The sequence below is a fragment of the Botryllus schlosseri genome, chromosome 6, assembly GCF_051294905.1.
Source record: "Botryllus schlosseri isolate E-star chromosome 6, Bs_hap1, whole genome shotgun sequence".
Taxonomy (NCBI): Eukaryota; Metazoa; Chordata; class Ascidiacea; order Stolidobranchia; family Styelidae; genus Botryllus; species Botryllus schlosseri.
The window spans coordinates 2,415,121-2,440,059 of NC_137241.1; the positions used below are offsets into that span (position 1 = coordinate 2,415,121).

The window sequence follows — 24,939 nt, forward strand, 5'->3', positions numbered from 1 at the left end:
GCTCTAATTGAACTTTGCTTCAATTGTTTGCTTGTATAATTGAAAAGTCTTGAGTACTTTAATTGCGGAGGATCTATCACCTCTTCATCACTGGACGATTTTGTACAATGCATTATTTCTACTATGTATCATTTTCTGTTGTTTTTACGGTGGCATATCTGATATCAGACAAGTGCAACGAAAGCAGTGGTGACAAATAGCGATGTCGGCAGAATTCGTCGGATGCGTTGATCTAGCCATTACGATTCGCAAATTTCTTCATCTTCAAGTCATATAAAATAAGCCGAGTCAATGACTTGGGTCGAGTCATGCGTAATGACTCGAGTACAAGTCGAGTCAATCCAAATATTGACTCGAGTCGAGTCGAGTCATTTCCCCATTTCAAGAAAATGACTCGAGTCAAGTCGAGTCATAAAAAAATCGTGACTCGAGTCTGACTCGAGTCGAGTCATGACTCGAGTCATTACAACCCTGCGAGGAAGTGTCTTCTAGAATGCAGGCCACTGATGCCGCACGGTTGAATCTGCACATAATGTTCCGGCAAGTTATAACTTCAGACGAAAATGCTGGGGCGAGTCTTGTCACGTTACGGTGTGAAAATTGATCATGGACACAGGAGAAGGTATTTATGCCAAGCAAGCGAAAGGATACATACAACACAACCACACATGAACTTGCTCGCCCTTAGGGATACCAAACGTCCTCCGTTCGGAGGATTTGTCCTCATTTTTCGGGTTTTTGAATATGTCCTCCGAGGACGCCTAAATGTCCTTCTTTTTGGGAATTCGTCCTCCTTTACAGAATTTAGAGCCTAGATAATGGACAGATTCAAGTGAAAATGGGTATAAATGACGCCAGATACGAAATTTTCGGTTCGAACGGAAGTGACGACCTTTTTATTTAGTCAACCGACCACGAAGTAGGAAAAATTTGCCATTTATTCCGGATTTTCCTCCGGTATTCTAGGTCTGAAAATTTTGAAAACGTGTCATCTTTTCCCTTTTCCAAATTCCAAAATATGGTAACCCTACTCCACCTAAGCTGTCAAAAGTTAAGTAGGCCTACTGCTTGGTCGGTCAATAGCGCAAATCGTCCTAAATGCAGCATTGTTCGTACTTCGGGAAGATTCCAATCGACCTACGCAAACACTAGTCATCATTCAAACGTGTTAGGGACTAATGTTATCTTCGAGCATGGTGTCCTTTTACTCTGCTTGATATAGGACTGGATTTATTTAGCCAATCAATATTTCATCGCGTGCCTTACTTTTGAATTTATATCATGTACTGCTTGACCAACCCCGGCTGATGTCATGTTGCGCTAGTGCTCTCCTTAAATAATGATTCGATTGTTCACGATTAATCAAATGAAATTGGTATTGGCAGTTCGGTGCACCGGCCTATCTAGACTGAAGTTTACAAGAGCGTAGAATGTTACAGTTGGGCGTATTCTAAAGGTCGAATAACCGTCGTTGCCACCATAAGACCAATATACAAGAAAATATGAGGTTTGTTTGATCGGAAATTTTCCCGTGATAATTTATTTTCTCATTTTGGCAACATATATCGCCTGAATGAAGGAAGGTGAAGTGACCTTACACCAGTAGTGACTCGTCGCATACGGCAACTGCGACATTGCCTAGCCCATATTTGTGTGCTATACCAATTTTACCAACAGTTTCTTATTTAAATTGCTTTTTCGAGGTACAGAACTTGAGTATAGAATTGAATATATATATTAATATTGAAATGAACCCGGATCTCTTCGGATGACACATTTCTTATTTATGGACGCAAAGCAATTATTGCTGCAAAATTGCGGCGAAAATCACGATATTTTCTCATAGTTAATAATTACCTAGCCATGGCATACATTTTGTTGGCCGGGAGGCGCACAAAAATAGCTGTGCTTATCTTTCTTGTAAAGCCGCTCACAATATTAAGAGCAATGATGCCATTCTCTATTCGTCTTCTTGGGAGAAATTGCTGGGCTATTAGGACAACTATGGAATTGTCCAGTATCGCATACTTCTGACATAGAAATGTAGTTCTTTGACTTTTCAGACCCAAATTTAGGTTTATGGAAATCTCGCGATCCAGGCCGATCCGACCTTCACACAGCCAGAAAAAGGATTTAGAAAGAGAGCGATAAAAACGAATGAATACAGTCCATGACTTTATTCGCAACCAACCAAGGTCTTTAACCTTCGTTTGGCGGTTTTGTTCTGCGTGCTCTAATAGTCGTTATAATTCCGATAAGATGCATTTGACCTTACCCGCCGTCACAATCCAGGTTTCACACACTTAGGTCCTGTCATTGTTAGCCATTTTAATGGTGGCGTAACGAAATCTAAATCGATGCGCGCAGTTCTTTCATTTTATTATTTTTCGCTACAAAGTTAAATATATTAGACTCACATGTTAGAAATATTAGGATGGCGCGAAAATAGACGTGTATAGCACCATAATTAGGACGGGGCAATTGCAAAATTTCGTAAGGGACGACTATTTGTTCAATGTTCATAGGCACTAAATGGCTGGCGCCGAATGTTCCTGTCCTGGCAATCTTAACCCCACACGACAAATGCCATCTCGCAGGAAAAATTATTTTCCAGTGCAGAAATACCAATTGGAAATCATGTGCGTCTTTTAGTTCGGTACGACACATCACTCAGCTCTATCGCTAAATCTGATTACGTCAGCAGAGGGAATGAAAAAATTGATAGCAATATACATGCAATTTTCCATTATAATAACAGAATCAATCATGATCTAGAGACAATTTGTGGGCTTCGCGTGTCTATGCGATGTAAGCTTGCCCACTAATCAGTATCGTACAACAGATCTCGCTGGTAAGTAATGGCAAAAACGTACAGCCTGAAGGCAAGTCTAGAGTGTGCCTTACCCCTCCATAAGTTTGGTGTATCACCATATGGGGCCCAAGAACAACGTTTCTCTTTGGGTGGGGGCTGTCGAGGTGCTGTTTCGGTCCTGTACCCATCCCTTATATTGGATAATTTCCTGAATATCGTTTTGTTACGGTCAAGGTCTCATCAGATGATAAATCTATATGGCCAACTTCGATATTGGAATCAATTGTGTTTAATCTTTAACAACGGCATCACGAAACACAGGAGAGCACAATACGGATAGATCACGGAACACATAAATATGACTATGATACTGATTTGTACATGACTATGATACTGATTTGCACTAACTACACGTGTATACAAGGCAGAGTCAAATGGTACCAAAGTAAATGCACAAACAAAGCTAACATCATGAATCGAAGACAGCCGTATTGGTGTTTCGCCACGTTAAAAAAACGGTTATTGGCAAAGGAGTTTTGAAATGGATAGTTACTGTTCCTTCGGTGCTATAGACAACATTCTCGAAAATATTCGTGATGATATAAAAACGAATGCGTTAGTCAATTGTAACTTATTTTCAGGAATGTGTATGTGTTAATCAACGTCAGAACGAATTGTTTACTCTTTTACAAGGTAGTTTTGTTATTGATAATAAATTTCTTTGTACGATTTTTCATACAACAATCATTTTAATACCAGCAACCTGTCTTGCGGAACTAAAACTGTTCTATAACAACGCCGTGAAAAAAAGGTACCGAGAATGGTCATTACCGAAAATGCCTTACCGAGAATTAACATTACCGAGAATGAGCATCACCGATAATGGACAACACAATGAACAGAAATTACCGAGAATGGCTAATGCCAATAATCTATCTTACGGAGATGAAAATTGTCGGGAAGTTATACCCTAAAATCGACACCGAATCTGGAAACGCCGCGATTCATATAGAAACGACCTGTATATATGCATAAAATGTCTGCATTGTATACATTTCATTCCAGGTAATGTCGATTTTCGGTGGTGTACAACTGTACATTCTCGGCAATTGGTGTCCATTCTCGGTAATGGTTTTCTCGGTATTGACCGGACGCAATTAAAATCGCAGTAACGGCTTATGAAATTCTCGAAAACATAGGTGTTTTTCTTTTAAACGAATGATTATTCAGTTGGATATTCTTTTCGAGAATGTGTTTCTGTTTATCAATGTCATTCATTTAATTCAGTGGTTCTTAACCTTGCCCCCAACGCCCCCCAGGGGGCGGAAACGCTCAGGGGGCGATATGGGGGGCGCTGGGCTCAGGGGGGTGGTATGGGGGGCGCTGGAGAAAAATGGCTTCGCAGTAGATGATGTGGTGATAGGACATATCCTTAATGAGTATTCAGAGCAAATTAACACCGAAAACTTCGTTACATATAGCCTTCAAAATACATATAGGTTTAATTGTCCATGGGCGCCTATATGACTGACACCGAATGTTCCTGTCTTGGCAATCTGAACCCCAGAAGACGAATTCCATCTGGCAGGGAAAAATTATATGTCAGTGAAGAAATACCAATCTGAAATCGTGTGCGTCTTTTAGTTTAGTACGATTGGGCGACAGGGATATTCATGTTGGGCGATATCCCCGTTGAGCGATTCTATATTTTTTGATATCGCAGACAGGGGGTCACGAAATAACAGCATGCAACGAAGTCATACCAACGGGTTCGCCCACCCGAATATGTTTAATTATTAGTAACGGGCCCTACAGTTTCCAAGAAACCTCACAATGTTCGCTTTAAGTTTTGATGAGTCTGCGCACACTCAACAACTCACTGCTCTGACTCGTGGACAACAGTGCGTAACGACTAAAAAAAGGTAATAACTCCGGATTTGTTGTGCGCAACGTAGATTTTCTGTGCGCAGAGACCGTGTCAGCACTGCGCACGTGCGCAGCTTAGAGGGAACATTGCACCTCACTCAGCTCTACCGGTAAATGTGTTTACGTGAGAAGAGAGAGGATAAAAATTGATCTCAAATTACATGCAATTCCCGATGATATTGACCAATTCAATCATTAATTAGTGAAATTTTTCGCACTTTGTGCGAATAGGCGGGAATAGCTGCCTCAGTAAATGGACACCCAATGTAGATACCTAATAGGCTATCAGCAAATAGCGGACAGCCTAATGGGGGTCTGGGAGTGAAGTCCCCCGGAAGTTTGGTTTATCACCCGATGGGGGCCCAGGACCAACGTTTTTTGTATTTTTTTATGGGGGGGGGCTGACGAAGTGCTGTTACGGCCCTGGTAACGAATAATTGTACCTGCGGGCACGCCCGAATATGTTTAATTATTAATTACGTGCCCGTTATTTTCCTATAAAACAGCTCACTCAGTGTTACTGGTAAATCTGATTACGTGGGCTGAGAGGCTAAAAAGTTAATAGCGACTTATATATGTAATTACCACCTATTCATTCATGCATTATGGAAAATTTTCGTACCTAGGGCGACCAGGCCACACAAACTTTGCTGACTATCAAAATCACGACATGGGGTTCGTGGGGGCGAAGCCCTCAGAAGTTCGGTTTATCACGCTATGAGTGCGCAAGGCAATCGTTTTTAGGGGGGTTAACGAAGTGCTGTTACGACCCTACCTCTTACTCATTGTCTTTATTACATTCCTTACAATATGAAGTTGGGGGCGCTGGAGCACGATAATTTTTGAAAGGGGGCGCTGGAAGAAAAAAGGTTAAGAACCACTGATTTAATTGAATCCATCATTACGTTCTTTCCTACCATAATTTAAATAGCATCAGCATCCTTTGCCGTAATAAAATTGGGTTCAGATGCGCCCTTATTTACGAAAGTGGTCGCCAAAGACCTAAGAACCGTTTTCTCTGGATCCTACATGAGTCATCATGTGATGTTCTAGGGCAGGGGTTCTCAACCTGGGGGGCGCGCCCCCCTTGGGGGGCGCGGAAGGCTCTCAGGGGGGGGCGCGAGAAATTGACGAAGTCAGTATAGGGGGGGGGGGGGCGCGAGAAATTAACAAAGTCAGTATAAATTGTACGTGTCTGAACATGTGTTTCACATCCATTATGAGAAGACGATTAATGAAGATGAAATTTATTCCATATTCAAGAAAGCTTGCCAATACGAACTCTAGCAACCGCGCTCAACGGAGTATAGTCTTATTTCAACTGTATTTGAGCAAATTTTTGAAATTCTTTGGAGATATAGAGAGCAATTTCCACGTGTAAGTCATTCATTGCTTCATAGCTTTGACAGTAGCCTAAAGGTTGTCGCGCTGGGCAGCTCTTGTTAGTAGCTTGCGAACTGCACTGCCTAAAACAGACTTAGATGCAACATAGGTTGCCCGGTTTCGCCCTCAATTAGGCTATAAATCAACACAATTTAATTAATTTCCAAAACTGATCAAATTTAGCCTGGCAGGACAGAACGACGCCTTGCTCTCTGTACTCACTACCAGCATCAGGATTAGTCTCAGGGTGACCTACCTTGAAAATAATTAATGGATGTATTGTTCAATGTTTTTTTTGTTATTTTCAAACAAGTTTGGAGAAATTTGTCACCAATGTAAAAGACTCAACAACTGGAATGCAGATTCATAATTGGCGTAAGATATACCTTATGTATACTATTAGATCAGGGGTGGGCAGCCTGCGGCCGTAGAAGGGAACTTGAGCGGCCGTCGACGCCTAATTCAATTAGTATGTGTTGGCGGCCGTACACAAGCAAATGGCAATTACGAATTCACTCCCGAATTTTCGAGAGATTTTAATTAATCTTGAATTTTTCTTCGCCCTCCGCGCAATTCAACAAGACTTCATTTTTCGATTTTAATGCAGTAGCGCCCTTCTTAATCTGAGCTGGAATGGGAATTGGCAAGAAATAACAATTCGTTCGCGGCCCTTAAAAATTTTTGCGCTCCGCACGACAATATGCACCTCCCGGCAACTATTCATAACATTGCCACTCGCGATTTCGGTGCGTACAATAGGCCATTGTGAAAAGTAGAATAGTCCGGAGTTCACCGGGAATGGATATGGACAGTTTACCATAGGAATTTTGCGTCCAGATCGTTCATTGCGGCTATGCCCTGGAATGCGGCCTTACGCTACATAAGCAATCGAAATGCGGCCATGATTATCAAAAACGTTGCCCACCTCTGTATTAGATGATGTGCTCTTTTTGACATGACGATAAATGCAAGGGGGTCAGGGGGGCGCGAGTTTTTTGATCATCTCCAAGGGGGGCGCGTGTCAAAAAAGGTTGAGAAACACTGTTCTAGGGTCTCATTTCGAGTGAACACATCCCCGCCCAACTCGCAGCAAAATATTTTGATATCGTAGTGTCTGTGTAGTGGAAGATTCTCACTAATTTAAGAACCATATTATCGGACACCGAAATGGATCTCCATGTGACTCATTAAGTTACCGTGTTGGACGTATGCTTGTCCACAGATCTCACAGCAAAATCGTTTGATATTGTAGTGAATTAGCATATGCGTTTTCAAAGCTGTTTTCAAATGGAACTTCCGATCGCATATATGACATCGTTCTTGCTTCGCATCGGAGTGACATATTCGATGTCTGTTCATACTTCTCTTAGTACCAAAGCACTTCCCACATATATCACATTTATATTCCTTGATGTCAGTATGAATTTCCATGTGCTTTTTCATGTTGAAATTGAGATTAAATCCCTTGCCGCAAATCTCGCATACGAATTTTTTTGCGCCAGAATGATCTTGCATGTGAGCAGTTAACCGTCCTTTGCGACGGAATGCTTTGTTGCATACATCGCATTTGAAGTCTTTCAGATCAAAGTGCAATTTTATGTGTCTTTTCAAACCAGAACTGCCACCAAATGCTCTTCCACAAATCTCGCAAACAAACTTTTTTATATCTAAATGCATTCGCATATGCGATTCCAGTTGGGATTTCTGAAAGAATCCCTTCCTGCATATCGCACAGCGATGTTGCTTGACCTCCTTGTGTATTAACGAATGTGTCGTCAGTACGGACTTGGTACGGAAGTTCATACCACAGACATCGCACCGATACCGATATTCCTTGGCATCTATATGGATTTTCATATGCTGCGTCACAGTAGCACGGCGACGAAATGCTTTGCCACATATCTCGCAGTCAAATTTCCTCACACCGGAATGACCGTTAACATGAGATCGTAAAGTCTCTTCTCGACGAAATGCCACATCGCAAATATTGCAGCGATGTTTTCTGACATCGCTGTGAATCGGCATATGCGATGTTATCCCGGACTTCGTACGAAACTCCATCCCGCAAACTTCACAACCATACTCTTTCCGGACAGTATGTTTTAAAGCGTGTTTTCTCAAGGTGGGAATCGTCGTAAATGCTTTACCACAAATTTCGCAGACGAATGTTTTCTTAACGTCGACATGAATTCGGATATGTAGTCTCAGATTGGCTTTGTAGTAGAATTTCTTCTGGCATACCGTACATGAATGCAGTTTTATGCCGCTGTGTATTACTTTATGTCGTGTAAAATGACCTTTATGATCATATTCTTTTCCGCATATCTCACATTTATATTCTTTTAGCAACATTCTTTGATCTAAATGCGTTCTCATGTGTCGTTTCAGCGACGAACTGCGGGTAAAAGCGTTCTCGCAAATCTGACATACGAAATTCTTGATACCGGAATGCGTTTGTAGGTGCTCCTTCAAACCATATTTATCATGGAATTCCTTATTGCATATCGAGCACGGATGTTTGATGTCGCTGTGATATTCCGAATGTCTTTTAAGCGTTGCTTTAGTGCGAAAATCCATCCCGCATATTTCACATCGATATTCCCTGTGGTCACGGTGGACTAGCACGTGTTCTTTCAAAACACTATTATAAGCAAATGCTTTGTCACAAATGCCGCAAATAAATTTTTTTACACCGAAATGAATTGACAGATGGTTTTGCAAACTGTGTCTCCAACGAAACTCTCTCCCACATATTTCACATACATGCTCAGGAGCGCCCACGTGGATTTCCATGTGCTTTTTCATCGCAGCATCGTTTGTAAGCTTCTTTCCGCAAATTTCGCAGGAGCGGTTCTTTCCATCGTTGTCACTATGTGAATGCTTGTTTAATTTACTCGCCATGACAGTTCGGCTGCTAGTCGATAACTTTTGATGATCAGTACAGCAGAAAGATATGGCATGTATTGCCTATGGACCTTCCTATCGGACTATTACAACTATATCACAAAATAATATCTGTTGTAAACGAGCAGTTTCGAACATACACTTTGCGAAGCAATGCTGACCGCCCGTTCGACTTCGTAACAAGTCAGTGATATCGATGCCAAATTTCACTATCTCAGTTCTGCGATTTCACAGAAACTCGAGTAAATTGTAATAATTCATAGAGGTGAAACGCATATGCCAAACCACTGTATGCAAGTCCGATAGTGCTCTAATAAAATAGTGCAAATACAAGCGGTGACACGACACTATAATATAACTTCTGACTGTAAAGGTCTCTTGGCTCACGAATCCATGTGATCTGACTATTTCCTATATATAGTAGTGATGACTCTGAACTAACAATGGCTTTGCTTGTACAAAAAACCTGGATTTTCAAAACTCGCAACTAGAACAAACCATCAATAAAATTTCACAATTAACCAACTGAACTAAACTAACTAGATTCAATGCCGAAGCAACTCATCAATTTTCGTTTTATCAGATTCGGATCAGATTTACACATGGGAATAAGTAGTAGAAGTTTTATATTGGAGGGGTGTCGAGCCTCAAAACCCACCCCTGACTACGCCGCTATAAGTAGTGAATACTCTGAGGCAGGAGTTCTCAACCCGCGGCCCGCAGACGTTTATTTTGCGGCCCGCGACATCTTTCATTATAAACGCAATTGCCAGTGGCACGATGTTACATATTAACTTAGCGCACCGTCCATGTCTCGTCTAATTACTCATTCTTAGATGTATTCTGGTTTCTTGATATATGCTCGATTGTAGATTGTTATTGTTTTGAATCGGTATTCGGCTGGACTATATAGAGAATTCCGTAATGTAGTACACTCCTAAAGGGTGTTTAACTCAGATACAAAAACAAGGAACGGGAAATTAAACGGCGGGAGCTGGGTTAGTAACTCTGTTTGGAGCAATCAATTTGCTTTCTCAGATATAAATGGAAAACCGATGTGACATATTTGTCTAATAACAGTTTTCGTAATGACGCGTAGAAACTTAAAATTATACCACGACACTTTCTATACCTATCGCCTGATGTTAGAAAAAACATTTCTAGCTAGGTGTCATGCCCAGTGCCCACCAATCTATAATTCGAGGCATTGTTAAAATTGTCGACTATGTTACAGACGCATGGTTTAAAATTGCTTGGAATATCGCTAAACCCATGAAATTGGCCAGAGAAGGTGTGATTTCAATGAAACGAGTATTCGCTGCTTCTGATACTAACAGCAAGGACAACATCACCTGCCAAATTTCGAAGTTACAGTTGTCTGATTCAACCGTGACCAGAAGAGTAACAGCAATTTCAGTCGATCTTTCATCGTATGTTTTGAAATACGTTGACGCGTAGAATACTTTAGCCTAGCATCGGACGAATCCTCTGACTCCACAGACATTTCAGAGCTAATTAATTACCTGGTTTATTTTTATCTGAGTGGAAATGCTGGCAGGGCAAACGCGGGTAGGGACCAGCGAAAAACATCAACTTAACAAAGCTGAATTCTCTCTGTATTGGTGCAGGGCTCCATCCATAAAAAGGAAAAGCAGTAGGGTTGATTATAGTTTGTTCAGAAATACCCGGACGCCAAACTTCTTCTCATATCACTGAGAGCTCAAAGCTCTGTAGCGAAAAAGTTACTGTAATTTTATACTTGCTCGCTCACGCATTGAAACAGAGACTTCGGTTCTCAGGCGGAAGGGTTTGAAGGTGCAGCATATACCGACTGGGCCACTAATGCAATGCACGCTCAATGACGGGATATGCTTGCGCCTCTGGAAGATAATATTCTCACAAAAAAAAACTGCAATCTTGCGAACTCTGTCCATTAATGCTTTAGAATGGATGAAAATATACTAAACGTCCGAATATGACAGGTAAATTGGCTATAGTAGCCCAAATTTAATAATAGCCCACTAATACACGGAAATACTATTCTGCGGCCCGCAGCGTCTTTTGCTGTTAAAATGCGGCCCGTTATAAGAGGGAAGTTGAGAACCCCTGCTCTGAGGTATCATTAGCTGCAAGAACACAGAGCAACGGTATCACGATTCACGCCCGACGACTATACGCTTTTTTCTTGTTATTCGGAGAGTATATTCTTTTTAAATGCGCGATTATATAACGAACCAGAACTACCAAGTCGTTGTTAGTCGTCCTGCAATCAACTACATTGGTAGTTTGTACTGGTCTGGTGAAAGTGGTAATGAGAAAGAGATGCATACTGACCGAGGAAACGCACGACACCAACCAAATGAGCTTTTCACCATCGATATTTATATCGGATATTCTGGCGGGTTAAACAACATATTGATCAATCACTGCAACCTAGCGCTAACCAGACGTCCTATTTGTTTTCCAGTCTGCTTCATAACGCTCGGTAGATCGAATTACGCGTTAAAGCGAACCGATGCGACTATAGTCATATTCTTTCTTGTGTGGTGTACATCCGGCATGAATTATTCAGCGACTCATTCAAAAACGCATACGCACGACTCTCGCGCGATCTAGTCAGCCTATAGTACCATATGTTCGGCAAATTACAATAAAACACATCGATCTGTCAAATATATACCTGGCCTGAACTGAGATCCGTGGTGCATGGCCAATTACAAGTCGGTATGCAAACAGTTCCTATTGAGTAGAGTATACAGATACTACATATTGCAAAAGATTACCACATTACGATCTGACACGTCGACTGTTCCTTACCGACAAATGCAAGTGCAATTCCGTCGCTTGTCATCTCTATGTCATCTCATATTACTTTTACTTCCGTGTGCACTGTGCATGCCTAGGCAGGTTACATGTTGTCTATTCTGATAAGATTCTGAATCCGTACCGTTCTACCTGCGGCTCAAGATATGTCTCTATACTTTATAACAGGGTTGGCTAACCTTTTTGACATTCACGGCCGTATTTCGGCTACCCATGTAGCCTATGGCCGCATTCCATGGCATAGTTGTAATGAATTAACTGGGCGCCAAATACCCGTGATAAACTATCTATGTCCATTTCCACTACACTTTGGGCTAGTCTATTTAATCATATAGGCTTACTATACGCACCGAAATCGCGAGTGGTTTTATATATTACTATCAAACATTTATCCTTTCTCAGCACATGTTACCTGCTTCACCGGCGGAGTTGATTGAAGGGTGTTTTCGAAGATTTAGGGCACGTTATAAATGAAAATGCATCTTCGGCTGCGCCAATTGTTATTAGTCACTCTGTTGCATGCTGTTATATCGTGACCTACCATCAGGAGCGTCGGTATAGGGAGGAGCACAGGATTCCGAGTTCGTATTTCTGTAAGAGGCGATTCATTTCTCTCTGATGTTCGCATCTGTACTGTGGGGATCTGATTGCAAAGGGCACTACTATATTAAAATCGAAAACGATGTCACATTGAATCGCGGCCAGCGCGAACAAAATTCCGAGATTATTTAAAATCTCTCGAGAAACCGGGAGTGAATTCGTAAAATTCAAATTGCATGTCGACGGCCGCCAACACATTCTAATTGAATCACGTGTCCAGGGCCGCACAAATTTTCCCCTACGGCCCCAGGTTGGCCACCCTTGCTCTATAATATCGGTTTAATTCACACCACGGTATATTTTTGCGGACATGTTCATACAGAGAGCGACGTACCGTACAGCGCAGCGAGGTGGGAGATGAAGAACCAATATACTCGAGTATCGAAGCATTAACCACATTTCGAAAGTGAGTCATCGTGACTCTGTAAGTGGGTCGTAACACCACACATTTTTCACGCTACTACATACAACTTCACTGTACTAGATTAAACCCGACAAGACAGCGTAACGGCAAAGCGTCCGGCTTCTTGATCGGTAGGTCGTGGGTTCGATCCCCGGGCGGGTCAGACCAAAGATCTGATTAGTAACACTGGTATCCATGACTTCCCTGCTTAGCGCTCATGCATTACTAGGATAGCATGGAGGGGTGGTGCATGACTTAGAAAGCCGTAAAGGCTATATCTGCACTTCCCTGGCCATGCACTCATGGTATGCATATGCACAGATCGTGTGTATGCGTATCATGAGTCGGTGTACATGCCGCAAAAAGCAACAAGGACAAAAATAAACTACGTCCTTTCCTGTCCCTTTCCATAAACTAAGCCTTCTTATAATTGCAACTACAGTAAAAATCAAATATCGCTTTTTATATAATAAATCTCCTAGGGAATAAATGTACCTTTGTAACTACTCTTCACCGTCTTGAGCAGTCGAGACTTATTACATATCGCTGACTGACCCGATCAACAGCTGGTATACAGTCCTCATAACAATGAAGGTAGTTTACTCTGAGCGGATGTATTCGCAACCAAATCAGACCGACGATACTCCGTTATAGCCTATATTGAGGTCATCTCAGCATGACTGATCACTACTGGCTGTATCGCACAGCGTCGAGGATGTGTTCCAACTGTTTGTGTATAACAGGGCTTCCGATCATTTGGGTTGCGTGACGAATTTGACAGGATTACAGAGAATATGTGAAATTAGGAGAAGGTAATGAACATTATAATACGAAGTAGGGATAGCAATACACTTTACAGCTTCTGGCGCATGCCAACACCAACAATTATAAAATATAGTGGGACTACTTCAAGTGACGTGACATATCACTGGTTCAAGTATTTATCTAATTCTATTGCTGACGATATTTTGACAGCGAATCGCTCGATACTATGCGGAGCGCACAGTAAGAATAACAACTCTGAAGTTAATAGTATTATTTCACGAAATAAAATGAGCAAACCAAAATCCATAGAATCGCAATCTGCATCCCTCAATGTGGAGATGACACTAGGATACATAGATACAGTATATATAAATGTATGTCTCTGAGATTGCGCTCACGAACGGGTCGCAGTAAGCAATTTACATCCACTCTCAGCAGAAGCTCCTTCCACTGCCAATCAATCAGCTACCGGAGAATACTAATTCAACTATAAGTCCCCACACGGCGTACTCTCACCAAATCCTCCCATGCGACTATACCTTCTGCTGTGTCTGGAAACAAGTCAAAGTATCCAAACTGTAGAGAATCGCCAATCGACAATTGATACAAAACGTGGTTCGCATATCGACGCTTATCGACGATCATCTATGGTTCTATATTGTATCCGCTCAAGACACACCGCGTACAGTGTGAAACCGAGATACCATGATCGCAGACGCAAATGTTGCAAATTCCTCTCCCAACAATTTCTTTCTGTTAGCAAGATATGAAGAGTAATTTGAGGCATAGCCGAACCATCACTGCGCTAATGGAAGATTCACATGCGACGAAAAACGAACAGCTGTTGTGCCAGGTTTGCTGTCACCGCGGGAAATCAATTCGGAATTTACATGGTCGAGTTGAATAATGTTCACACATAACGAAAAGGCACATATCCCGAGCTACTGCGTGGTACGAGATGATAGAAAAACCACATGAATCTTGCTAACAGATAGCCTACTACTTGGCATCATAAATGAATAGGGAAAACCGGTAAATGACAGGAGTGTCGGAAATACACTATTATTAGTCCGATTTAGACCAGTGTTAAGATCATGTCACTACCTTCGAGTCAAAAATCATTTCGAGTCATTGCACATTTTGACTCGAGTCAAGTCATATCACTCGATTTTTGGATATGACTCGAGTCAAGTCAAGTCACGATTATAGTCGCAATTCAAGACAAGTTGCATTTTCGAAGTATGAGAGATGATTACGTCATTGGATTTTGCTGGCTGTCTGAAATACAGATTGAACCGATGTGTAAATATAGAGTTACTCAGTAGTAGTCAGATATAGTGTTACGACAAATTGAAGACCAGCGTGAATTTTACGACAACGCAACTGCTCCCTGCGACACTTAAAGACGTGCTTCCTGCGCTTCAACAAAGTAATGTAGTTTACGAATTCAACTGCCGCTGTGATTGTGGCTACGTGGGATGAGCGTTAAAGCGTTTGCAGGAAGGCATAATTCATGTCCCTAGATTTATTAGAGCATGCGCATCACGCTCGGTTTGTTTGTTTGTTTGAGGTATTCATTGTGTTTGTCGACTGCTATGGTCATTTACACCAGGCCAATCTCTTCATTTTTATTCTGGAACTGCCGACTTGCAGCACCGCCCACTTCTAGGCTTCTATGTACAATTGAATGGTATATTCATATTGAAATGAACCGGAATATTTTCGGCTGACACTCGTCAGGGGTAATCGTCAGCAACTAGTAGAGAAATGGAAAGAACATTGTATATCAACAATTGTATCACAAAATATGACGTCACCAGCATGAAAGAGAGAGCGTTCTATGTACTATTTTTAGGTGGTACACGAACACCTTCTGTTGACAGAGTTTGGGTTGATGTATTTTGATAAAAGTCGACTCCAAGGCACACTAATGGAAGTGTGAACGCCGAGTATCAGCCTAAAATAGTTGCGTTCATTTCAATATGTATGTACTATTCAATTGCATATTGTTTCTTAACTTAGTTAAAAACAAAGTTAAATTAAACGGCGGGAACTGGGTTAGTAACTCTGTTTGGAGCAATCAATTTGCTTTCTCAGATATAAATGGAAAACCGATGTGACATATTTGTCGAATAACAGTTTTCGTAATGACGCGTAGAAGCTTAAAATTATACCACGACACTTTCTATACCTATCGCCTGATGTTAGAAAAAACATTTCTAGCTAGGTGTCATGCCCACCAATCTATAATTCGAGGCATTGTTAAAATTGTCGACTATGTTACAGACGCATGGTTTAAAATTGCTTGGAATATCGCTAAACCCATGAAATTGGCCAGAGAAGGTGTGATTTAAATGAAACGAGTATTGGCTGCTTCTGATACTAACAGCAAAGACAACATCACCTGACACATTTCGAAGTTACAGTTATCTGATTCAACCGTGACCAGAAGAGTAACAGCAATTTCAGTCGATCTTTCATCATATGTTTTGAAATACGTTGACGCGTAGAATACTTTAGCCTAGCATCGGACGAATCCTCTGACTCCACAGACATTACAGAGCTAATTAATTACCCGGTTGATTTTTATCTGAGTGGAAATGCTGGCAGGGCAAACGCGGGTAGGGACCAGCGAGAAACATCAACTTAACAAAGCTGAATTCTCTCTGTATTGGTGCAGGGCTCCATCCATGAAAGGAAAAGTAGTCGGGTTGATTGGTTTGTTCAGAAATACCCGGACGCCAAACTTCTTCTCATGTCACTGAAAGCTCAAAGCTCTGTAGCGAAAAAGTTACTGTAATTTTATACTTGCTCGCTCACGCATTGAAACAGAGACTTCGGTTCTCTGGCGGAAGGGTTTGAAGGTGCAGCATATACCGACTGGGCCACTAATGCAATGCACGCTCAATGACGGGATATGCTTGCGCCGCTGGAAGATAATATTCTCACAAAAAAAAATGCAATCTTGCGAACTCTGTCCATTAATGCTTTAGAATGGATAAAAAATATACTAAACGCCCGAATATGACAGGTAAATAGGCTATAGTAGCCTAAATTTAATAATAGCCCAATAATACACGGAAATACTGTTCTGCGGCCCGCAGCGTCTTTCGCTGTTAAAATGCGGCCCGTTATAAGAGGGAAGTTGAGAACCCCTTGGTTAAGGTAAGTATAGAGAACAGAAATTTTGCGATTAAATTACTTTATTACTGGTTTACGATAACGTAAGCTGTAAGCTTTGATCACTAAGTCTGTGGTCAATTTATTTCTGTGAGAACAAGGAAGGCACAGTAAAAAACACGATCATTGAAGGATTGGTCGGTATCACGGCTTACACCAGCGTTTCGCGAACAATACAAACATATGCAAGATACAGTGATTCGGGGGCTACGATAACTTAAGATATCAATTCATTAGGATTGAGTGAGGGGCGAGATAGTGCAGTGGTATGATCCACAGCTACAAAACCCAATGTGTCGTGGGTTCAAGTCCGACTCTGGAATTGCTACCTAAGTGTTGAAGGTTTATCTAGGCTCCTCCTCGCCATCTCATCGGCATAAATACTAAGCGGTGTCTCACGAAAGCCTGGACGTGTGCCGTGCTACTAGTTGGCGGTAACAGAATCAAAAATAAGAAATATCGGCCTGGTGCAAATGACCATTGCAGTCGACAAACACCATGATTACCACAAACAACATTGGGGTTAAGTACATAGTAAATGCTGACAATGCAAGTCTTCTCGCTTCGACGAACTTACCCATAAGCTCCACTCTGGGCCAGACTTGGACAACTAGATAATTCTAGTTGTCTAATTTCACTAAATTATAGCGAAATGCCAGTAATCTAATTCTAATCTAATTTGTGAGCTGTTTCTATGCTCTAATTCTAATTCTAATCTAATTTAGAAAACGCCGTGTATCTCTAATTCTAATTCTAATCTAATTTGGAAAAATCGTGTATATATAAGTCTAATTCTAATCTAATTTGAAAAAAACTGTTTAGCTCTAATTCTAATTCTGATCTAATTCGGAAAAGCTGAATATTTTCTAGTTGTCCAAGTCTGACTCTGGCACGCTGCGCAGTGCGCACACACGAATATATTAACATACAGTCACTAAAATTTGACGTCGTAAGCAAGTATAGTGGGCAATCTCGGCCGACTGATCGGCCGCGGGCCACATTATCATGTAAGACGGGAAGCTGCCCGCGGGCCGGACAAAATGCCGTCGCGGGCCGTATGATGCTCGGCCCTGAGGTAAACTATATCAGGGGTCTCAGACACGCATGCGGCCCGCTAGGACATTTTGTGCAACCCGCGACGGCATTTTGGATTTTCAAGTATTAAACATATATTCAACTTCGACATAACTTTTTTCGAGATTAAAGTTCACCTTAAATCTACTCCAAAATCCTGACACATCACTTTCAAAAGCTACCATACGGCGAAAGATCGGCTATTATTTCAAATTTCTAGTTCATTGTGAGAAGACATGACTCGTTAATCATTGGTGACCGAAAATTGTGATTTGTAATTGGGCGTGACCGTTCGTAAAATTACTCGAATACGGGCTGACTGGATAAAAAAATAAAAATGGCTCGGGTTGAGTCGGGTCAAACGTTAAAATCAGAGGACTCGTTATTCGGAACGCCGTGACTTAGTACGACCACGGACGCAACAAACTATCAAACTGTCATGCGAAAAGGGAATATATCAAAAGGTCGTAGCTTGCATCACGTATTGAGCAGCGTATATAGCTATCTAATCAGAACAGTATGCAAACTATAGGTATTCTGTTTCCACCGCGATGTATAGTTAGTTACACCCTGGGTGATCTTTGTTCTCTTTATCCATGTTATTATCGCCGGTGGCGAGTAAGGTAGTGGTACGCGCTCCACAACTGTAACAACAATGGATTCATCGGCGATTGGGCATTTATATTCTATGGTTCTTAACCAGGGGTACGAATTACCACATCAGGGGTACGAGGTGCATTGCGGAATTCCGCCTATATGCTATCTAGAGCTTGAAACTATTTTGCAAACCAAAGAAAGTGGAATACTTTATGAGCTAATTTATTCAAGGGAAAAATATTATTTGTGGTACGCGCGATTTTATGGAGTAGGCTTTTTGATTTTAATATAAGGTACCATCAGAAATATTGTTGAATAGTGACAGGGGGTGCGAGAAATCTGTTTGAAAGCTAATGGAGTACGATCGCCTAAAAGGTGAAGTATCACTGCAACTGCTATGACATAATAATTATTATATTTAAGTTGTTTTCGATCAGTTCCAATCGAAAGCAAATCTAACAAGCCTAAGCTTACTATGGAATCAGTTTATTATGGATAAGGGGTGTACGATTTTTGAGTAAAGGTTAAAAGGAACTACCTCGGCGAAAACGCTTGAAGACCACTACTCTAGTCGACTCGAAGCATAAGACTGGTCTAAAAATTTGTACTTTTTCTCCGGTTTTGATTTTGTCATCTGGGTTTAACTAATTTTGGATCCCCGAATCCAAATATGAACATAGATATACTCTAGGGCTGCCATAAGTCCGGAATTCCCGGACATGTCCGGAATTTCACTGTTAAAACTGCGTCCTGGAAGAATTTCTTAAATATGCCCAAATGTCCGGAATTTTGAAGGCTAGAAATAAGCTCATAATATTTTCGCAAATCAACACACACAATATTATTTTTGGGCAGATTTATGCTCCATGAAATTTTTCTTCGCACTGTGCGCGATTTAATATCTCATATCTTGGTTTTAATATGGGGACTACCACCCTCGGAAAGACTGCGATCAAAAATAAATGAGAATAACATTCACTTACTAAGTTTAATAGTAACCGCAATTGCCAGATAACTGTATATTCATAGAGTCGGTTCACGGCGTCAGGATGCTTTATTCAAAGATATTTTTAAACCTGGTATCACCTGGTAAACCTGGTAATCAGCTTCGAATTAGGCCGTGAGTAAGTTTGGGCAAATGTGCCAACCTTTAATTAGTAATCAGGTCACCAAATTATGAGGTGGGCCACGGAACATTTTCAAATTGGAAAATGTGTCGCGACCATAAAAGGTTGGAAACCACCGTGTGCGGTTTTTACATAACTTAGTTTTGCAGTGCGCACTGGCATTGGGTTGATAAATAATTGTATCGGTGCGACCTGAAAATGACTTAGCGATGTACAATTACGGTCCTTGCATTTTCGAAGTCATCGTCCTCCACCAGCGTTATCGCTAACTCTAATCACGTGGGCGGAGAGAGGTTCAAAATTATATAGTAGCATATGGAAGACCCAATATTATTGACATAATTCATTCAAATCATTTAACGACCAGATGCATATAGTAAGACCCTGGAAGTTGCATCGATTACCCTACGGTTGGGGTGGCCAAGATCAGTGTTTAATTGGGCATTAGGGCGCTGAAAAAATGTGGCTTCGGTGCTGGTTATGGTTACAACTTATCACATACAACCACGTACTCGTGAACCGGATCGTGACCACCTCTATTGGATAGAAAAAGCTTTGCTGGTGTGACGTCATATTGATCGATAATGTGCTCATGCGTCATTTTGAAATCCGCTAGTTGGCGCTAATGAGCATCCGGAATTTGTGCCACTAAAACATGATAACCCTAATTCACTCTATCACGTCAGGTTTATTAGAGCGGAAAATTCTATATATAACGCATTTTTCGCATTGATTTAGTAAAAAGTAATCAAGTATAAATTTAGTCGCATTATAGTTTAGACTAGAGCACAATAACCCGAATTGATTGACCAGTGCGAGACCAATTCAAAACGTGGGCCCCTCATAAAGAGCGTAGCACCTGTGTTGAGAATTTAAGATGCTTGGTCGAAGGCGAAGTGGTGCGGTTACGTTTCGGCATACCAATGGTATGGATGAAACGACGAAGTCATCTAGATGATTCTTATTCTGTCTAAAGAATGGCATAGGATACAGACGGTAAACAAAACGTCTTATTCAATGACCGAGCATGGATTCTGCATTGCCACTCAACCTTTTTGTTTTCGCGGACCCCTTTTGGTTCACCACGGACCCCTGGGGAGCTCGTCAATTGGATTTTTTAAAATTTTTCTCAATCATCGTTCAACCATCAATTTCCCGTGCAAATATTAACTGGAGACGATTGATAAACAACAACAATTTGACTATTCTTGAAAATAACGTCAATATGTTTGTATCAGTAAGTATCAGTATTCACGGTAATAAGTTTTGTATCAGTTTACACAGTCGGATGCTTCATCTCAGACGGCCATTCTGGTGATGCGAGACCTGTAGTTTTAGCACTTATGAAGCAAAACTACCCCAATATTGAAAATTACAAACCAGGGTATCATTGATATTTCAAATTAGGAGGTTTTGTTGACCCCGGTTGAGAACCATGCGCTCTTATAAAGCAATGTTAACTCTTATCGTTAAGCAGAGGAACATATCGGGAGCGGTTTTCTGTAACGAAGTACCTAAAATCTTCCCAAATGCTCAAGTATAGGTTTTAGCTACTTGTACTACTCACTCATGTGGTGATACGTTTTGATTATTTCTACTTACACTTTTTAGGCAAAACTTCATACTTTTAACACTTCGATTTTGCAAAGTTGAAAGTAGTTTTGAAATATATTTGCATCACTAATACAGGTAGAATTGTCATGATAAGGGAGCCAAAATATATCTTGTGTCATGGTAACGATATATATTATGCCTATTTGTAGTGTCTTTGGTCGTTTTAAGTTAGTAATGAAGATCCACCGCAGTTTCGAAGGTGGTCACCTCATATTAACTGATAAAATATGTGACTCATCCACCAAATCTACTTTTTGAAACTACTTGCTTGACAACCATTCATACCTTCATTTTCTACTTCCACATGAGATGGGTCTGACATGTCTTCGAAATTGCTACTTCTACTTCTTCCTGTAATTGAGTATACATTTACATGGTTACTTGTACTTTAGTAACACCACTGACGACCTGTGCATATAAGTGATGAATGCGAATGAAAACATGGAAGATCACATAGATTCATGGACACTGTCATCATCTGACAAGCAGAAGTGAAACAAAACAACTCCTGCTTTGGTGTCTCTTGTTACCTGTCTTGTGATATATATTGCTCAACGCGAGATGTGATATTGCAAAATACACACTTCTGAACCAGACGAAGTCTGTTTTGATGTGACATCCTGGCACATTCTAATCTGTAGCGTGCGTAAGTATAAGCCCTGTTTGTATGCCCAATGCAAATATTGGTTGCCGACTCAAGATTGTTCAAAGTTAGTTCATTCCCATTTACGAGTTTGCGATGTTTGTATATTCGAAAGCGTGAAAAAAAGTATATGCACGTCAACTGAAACAAAACTTGTGAGTTCGTTTGCATCGACTACATTCGCGGTAATTGCATTCGGCGAAGACCTTGAATTAACTGATTCAATTTCAATTTTAGACCTTAACTGGTTCTCTTCGCATAAAAAACTGTTGAGTTTACACGAGTTTCATGCATTGTGTTTATATACTACCCGTCGCCATAGACACACCGCTGATGTCGATTGGTTGGTTTCAGTTTCAATTTAATGCATATTTGATGTTGATTTGTAGGGAATTCTAGCTCCTTGGTATTGATTCAATCGACAGCATTTGGCAGTGTAGTTAATGATTGACCCTCCACAACAACAAAGCTGAATTGGAAGTGGCAAATCTTGAGACTAACAAAGAAAAAGATATGACCGATGCAGTATAATATCAACCTCAGTCAGTTTTGATTGACCGCGCAAGAGAGATTACAAATGTGACTCTGTAGGTATTAGATGTCCCAGGTTCGTAAGACAGCTTATGGGTTTGAAGTCAGTTAACATCGTAATATTCTTGTAAAATTATGATATCTAGATACGCTGCCACTTCAACACGATGAACCACACGAGATGCTAGAACATGGTGGCATGTTATTATTCTGAAGGTTTCGTCCGGAACGCATGTCGCCCAGTGCGTGATTACTTCCACTGTGGCATGTAAAATGTATAGCCGCTTGTAGCCGTTATGACTTGAGTTAGAATTGATGGGTCGTAATTCATTTGACAGCTCAGTGGTTAGAGAATTGGCTTCACAATGCCCATGCCCTGTTTCGAATAGCTTCGGCGTGAATCACTCTTACACCCAGCCAGAACTTATGCATGTGTGGACGTTGCGATGTATGCAAGTAGCATTTGTAACAATACTATACCTATACGCACCTTGAATCAATAAGAACTATCTCTTCCACAAAGTAACCCAAAGAACTAAGCAACAGATTGAATATACACAGCGAAGCCGATTAGTAATGACGATTGGCTCGGGTCAAACCGTGTAAAAACTAAATTGAATCACACAACTCAGGACATACTGTTCAGTTTCTTTAAGTCCGATGAAATATTTGATCGACACCTCGACAAACATGTTTCTGAATGCTGTGGTAGGTTCGTCTTTCCACGTACCACCTTGTTGTTGCGAATACACACTCTTGTCGGAAGGAGGGTGAGTATAGTTGCGGCAGAAAGGGCATTGCCTTGCGAACCCATAGCGTGATAAACCAAACTTCTGAGGGCTTCGCCCCCAAGAACCCCGTAACGTGATTTTGATGGTCAGCAAAGTTTGTGTGGCCTGGTCGCCCTAGGTACCAAAATTTATATAATGCATGAATGAATAGGTGGTAGTTACATATATAAGCCGCTATAAACTTTTTATCCTCTCAGCCCACGAAATCAGATTTACCAGTAGCGCTGAGTAAGATGTTGTATGCATGGGAAAATAAAGGGCACGTAAATAATAATTAAAGATATTCGGGCGTGCCCGTAGGTACAATTAATTCATTACCAGGGACGTAACAGCACTTCGTCAGCCCCCCCAAAAAACGTTAGTCTTGGGCCCCAATCGGATGATAAATCAAACTTCCGGGGGGATTCGCCCCCAGACCCCCCTTCGGCTATCCGCTATTTGCTGATACTAGTCATCTACATTGGGTGTTCACTGTCCAAGTGTCCATTTACTGAGCTAGCTATTCTCATCTAGACGCGCGAAGCGCGAAAACTTTCAATAATTAATGATTGAATTGGTCAATATGATCGGGAATTGCATGTATATTGATATCAATTTTATGCTCCCTCTTCTCACGTAAACGGATTTACCGGTAGAGCTGAGTGATGTGTGATTGAAAAGGTATGACCCCTCGATAATAATTATACATCTTCGGGCGTATACCCGTTGGCAGGAACGAAACGGCACTTCGTCTGGCCCACCGAAAAAACTTGGGTCGTGGGCTCCCATAGAGTGATAAACCGACCACTCCCCATCGCGTTGTTCGCATTTGCCACGAAATCAGCTGTACTGTTTAGCGAGCCAGTGCGAAGCGCGAAAACTTTCGATAATTCATGATAAAATCGGTCAGTAAGATCGGGAATTACATATATTGCTATCAATTCCTTGTACTCTCTGCTCACGTTACCAGATTTACCAGTAGAGCTGAGTGAGGTGCAATGTACCCTCTAAGCTGCGCACGTGCGCAGTGCTGACACGGTCTCTGCGCACAGAAAATCTACGTTGCGCACAACAAATCCGAAGTTATGACCTTTTTTTAGTCGCTACGCACTGTTGTCCAAGGGTATGCGCAGTGAGTTGTTGAGTGTGCGGAGACTCATCAAAACGCAGAGCGAACATTTTGAGGTGTCTTAGAAACTGTAGGGCCCGTAACTAATAATTAAACATATTCGGGCGGGCGAACCCGTTGGTATGACTTCGTTGCATGATGTTATTTCGTGATCTCCTGTCTGCCATATCAAAAAATATAAAATCGCCCAACAGGGATATCGCCCAACAGGAATATCTAGTTTTAGATATCCCTGTCGCCCAATCGTACTAAACGAAATGACGCACACGATTTCAAATTTGTATTTCTTCACTGGCATATCATTTTTCCACGCCAGATGAAATTCCTCTTCTGGGGTTCAGATTGCTAGGAAAGGAACATTCGGTGTCAGTCATTTAGGCGCCCATGGACAATCAAACCTATATGTCTTTTATAGGCTATATATAACGAAGTATTCGGTGTTAATTTGCTCTGAATACTCATTAAGGATATGTCCTACCACCACATCATCTACTGCGAAGCCATTTTTCTCCAGCGCTCCCCATACCGCCCCCCTGAGCCCAGCGCCCCCTGAGCGTTTCCGCCCCCTTCAAATTCGCCAGCGCCCCATGGGGGGCGCTGGAGGCAAGGTTAAGAACCACTGTTATATAAAAACGTATCCAAACAAAGATGCCATTAT

At 41.4% G+C, this 24,939-nt stretch overlaps 1 protein-coding gene and 1 long non-coding RNA gene across 2 annotated transcripts; both read right to left on the bottom strand.

The window, feature by feature from the left end:
* Positions 1–3,085: 3,085 nt before the first annotated feature.
* LOC145440203 (uncharacterized) lies at positions 3,086–5,787 on the bottom strand. Its single transcript, XR_013915462.1, has 2 exons — positions 5,644–5,787; positions 3,086–4,110 (listed from the first exon to the last, which is right to left on the bottom strand). It is a non-coding gene; the product is annotated as an uncharacterized LOC145440203 (long non-coding RNA).
* A 106-nt stretch (positions 5,788–5,893) lies between these two features.
* LOC145440195 (uncharacterized) lies at positions 5,894–14,588 on the bottom strand. Its single transcript, XM_080317771.1, has one exon. The coding sequence runs from the start codon at positions 9,020–9,022 to the stop codon at positions 7,274–7,276; it is 1,749 nt and encodes a 582-aa protein (XP_080173897.1). The 5' UTR covers positions 9,023–14,588; the 3' UTR covers positions 5,894–7,273.
* Between the last annotated feature and the right edge of the window lie 10,351 nt (positions 14,589–24,939).

What these genes read in the sequence shown, in the direction of transcription:
- LOC145440195 (XM_080317771.1), bottom strand. Translation starts at nt 9,022, where the DNA reads ATGGCGAGTAAATTAAACAAGCATTCACATAGTGACAACGATGGAAAG.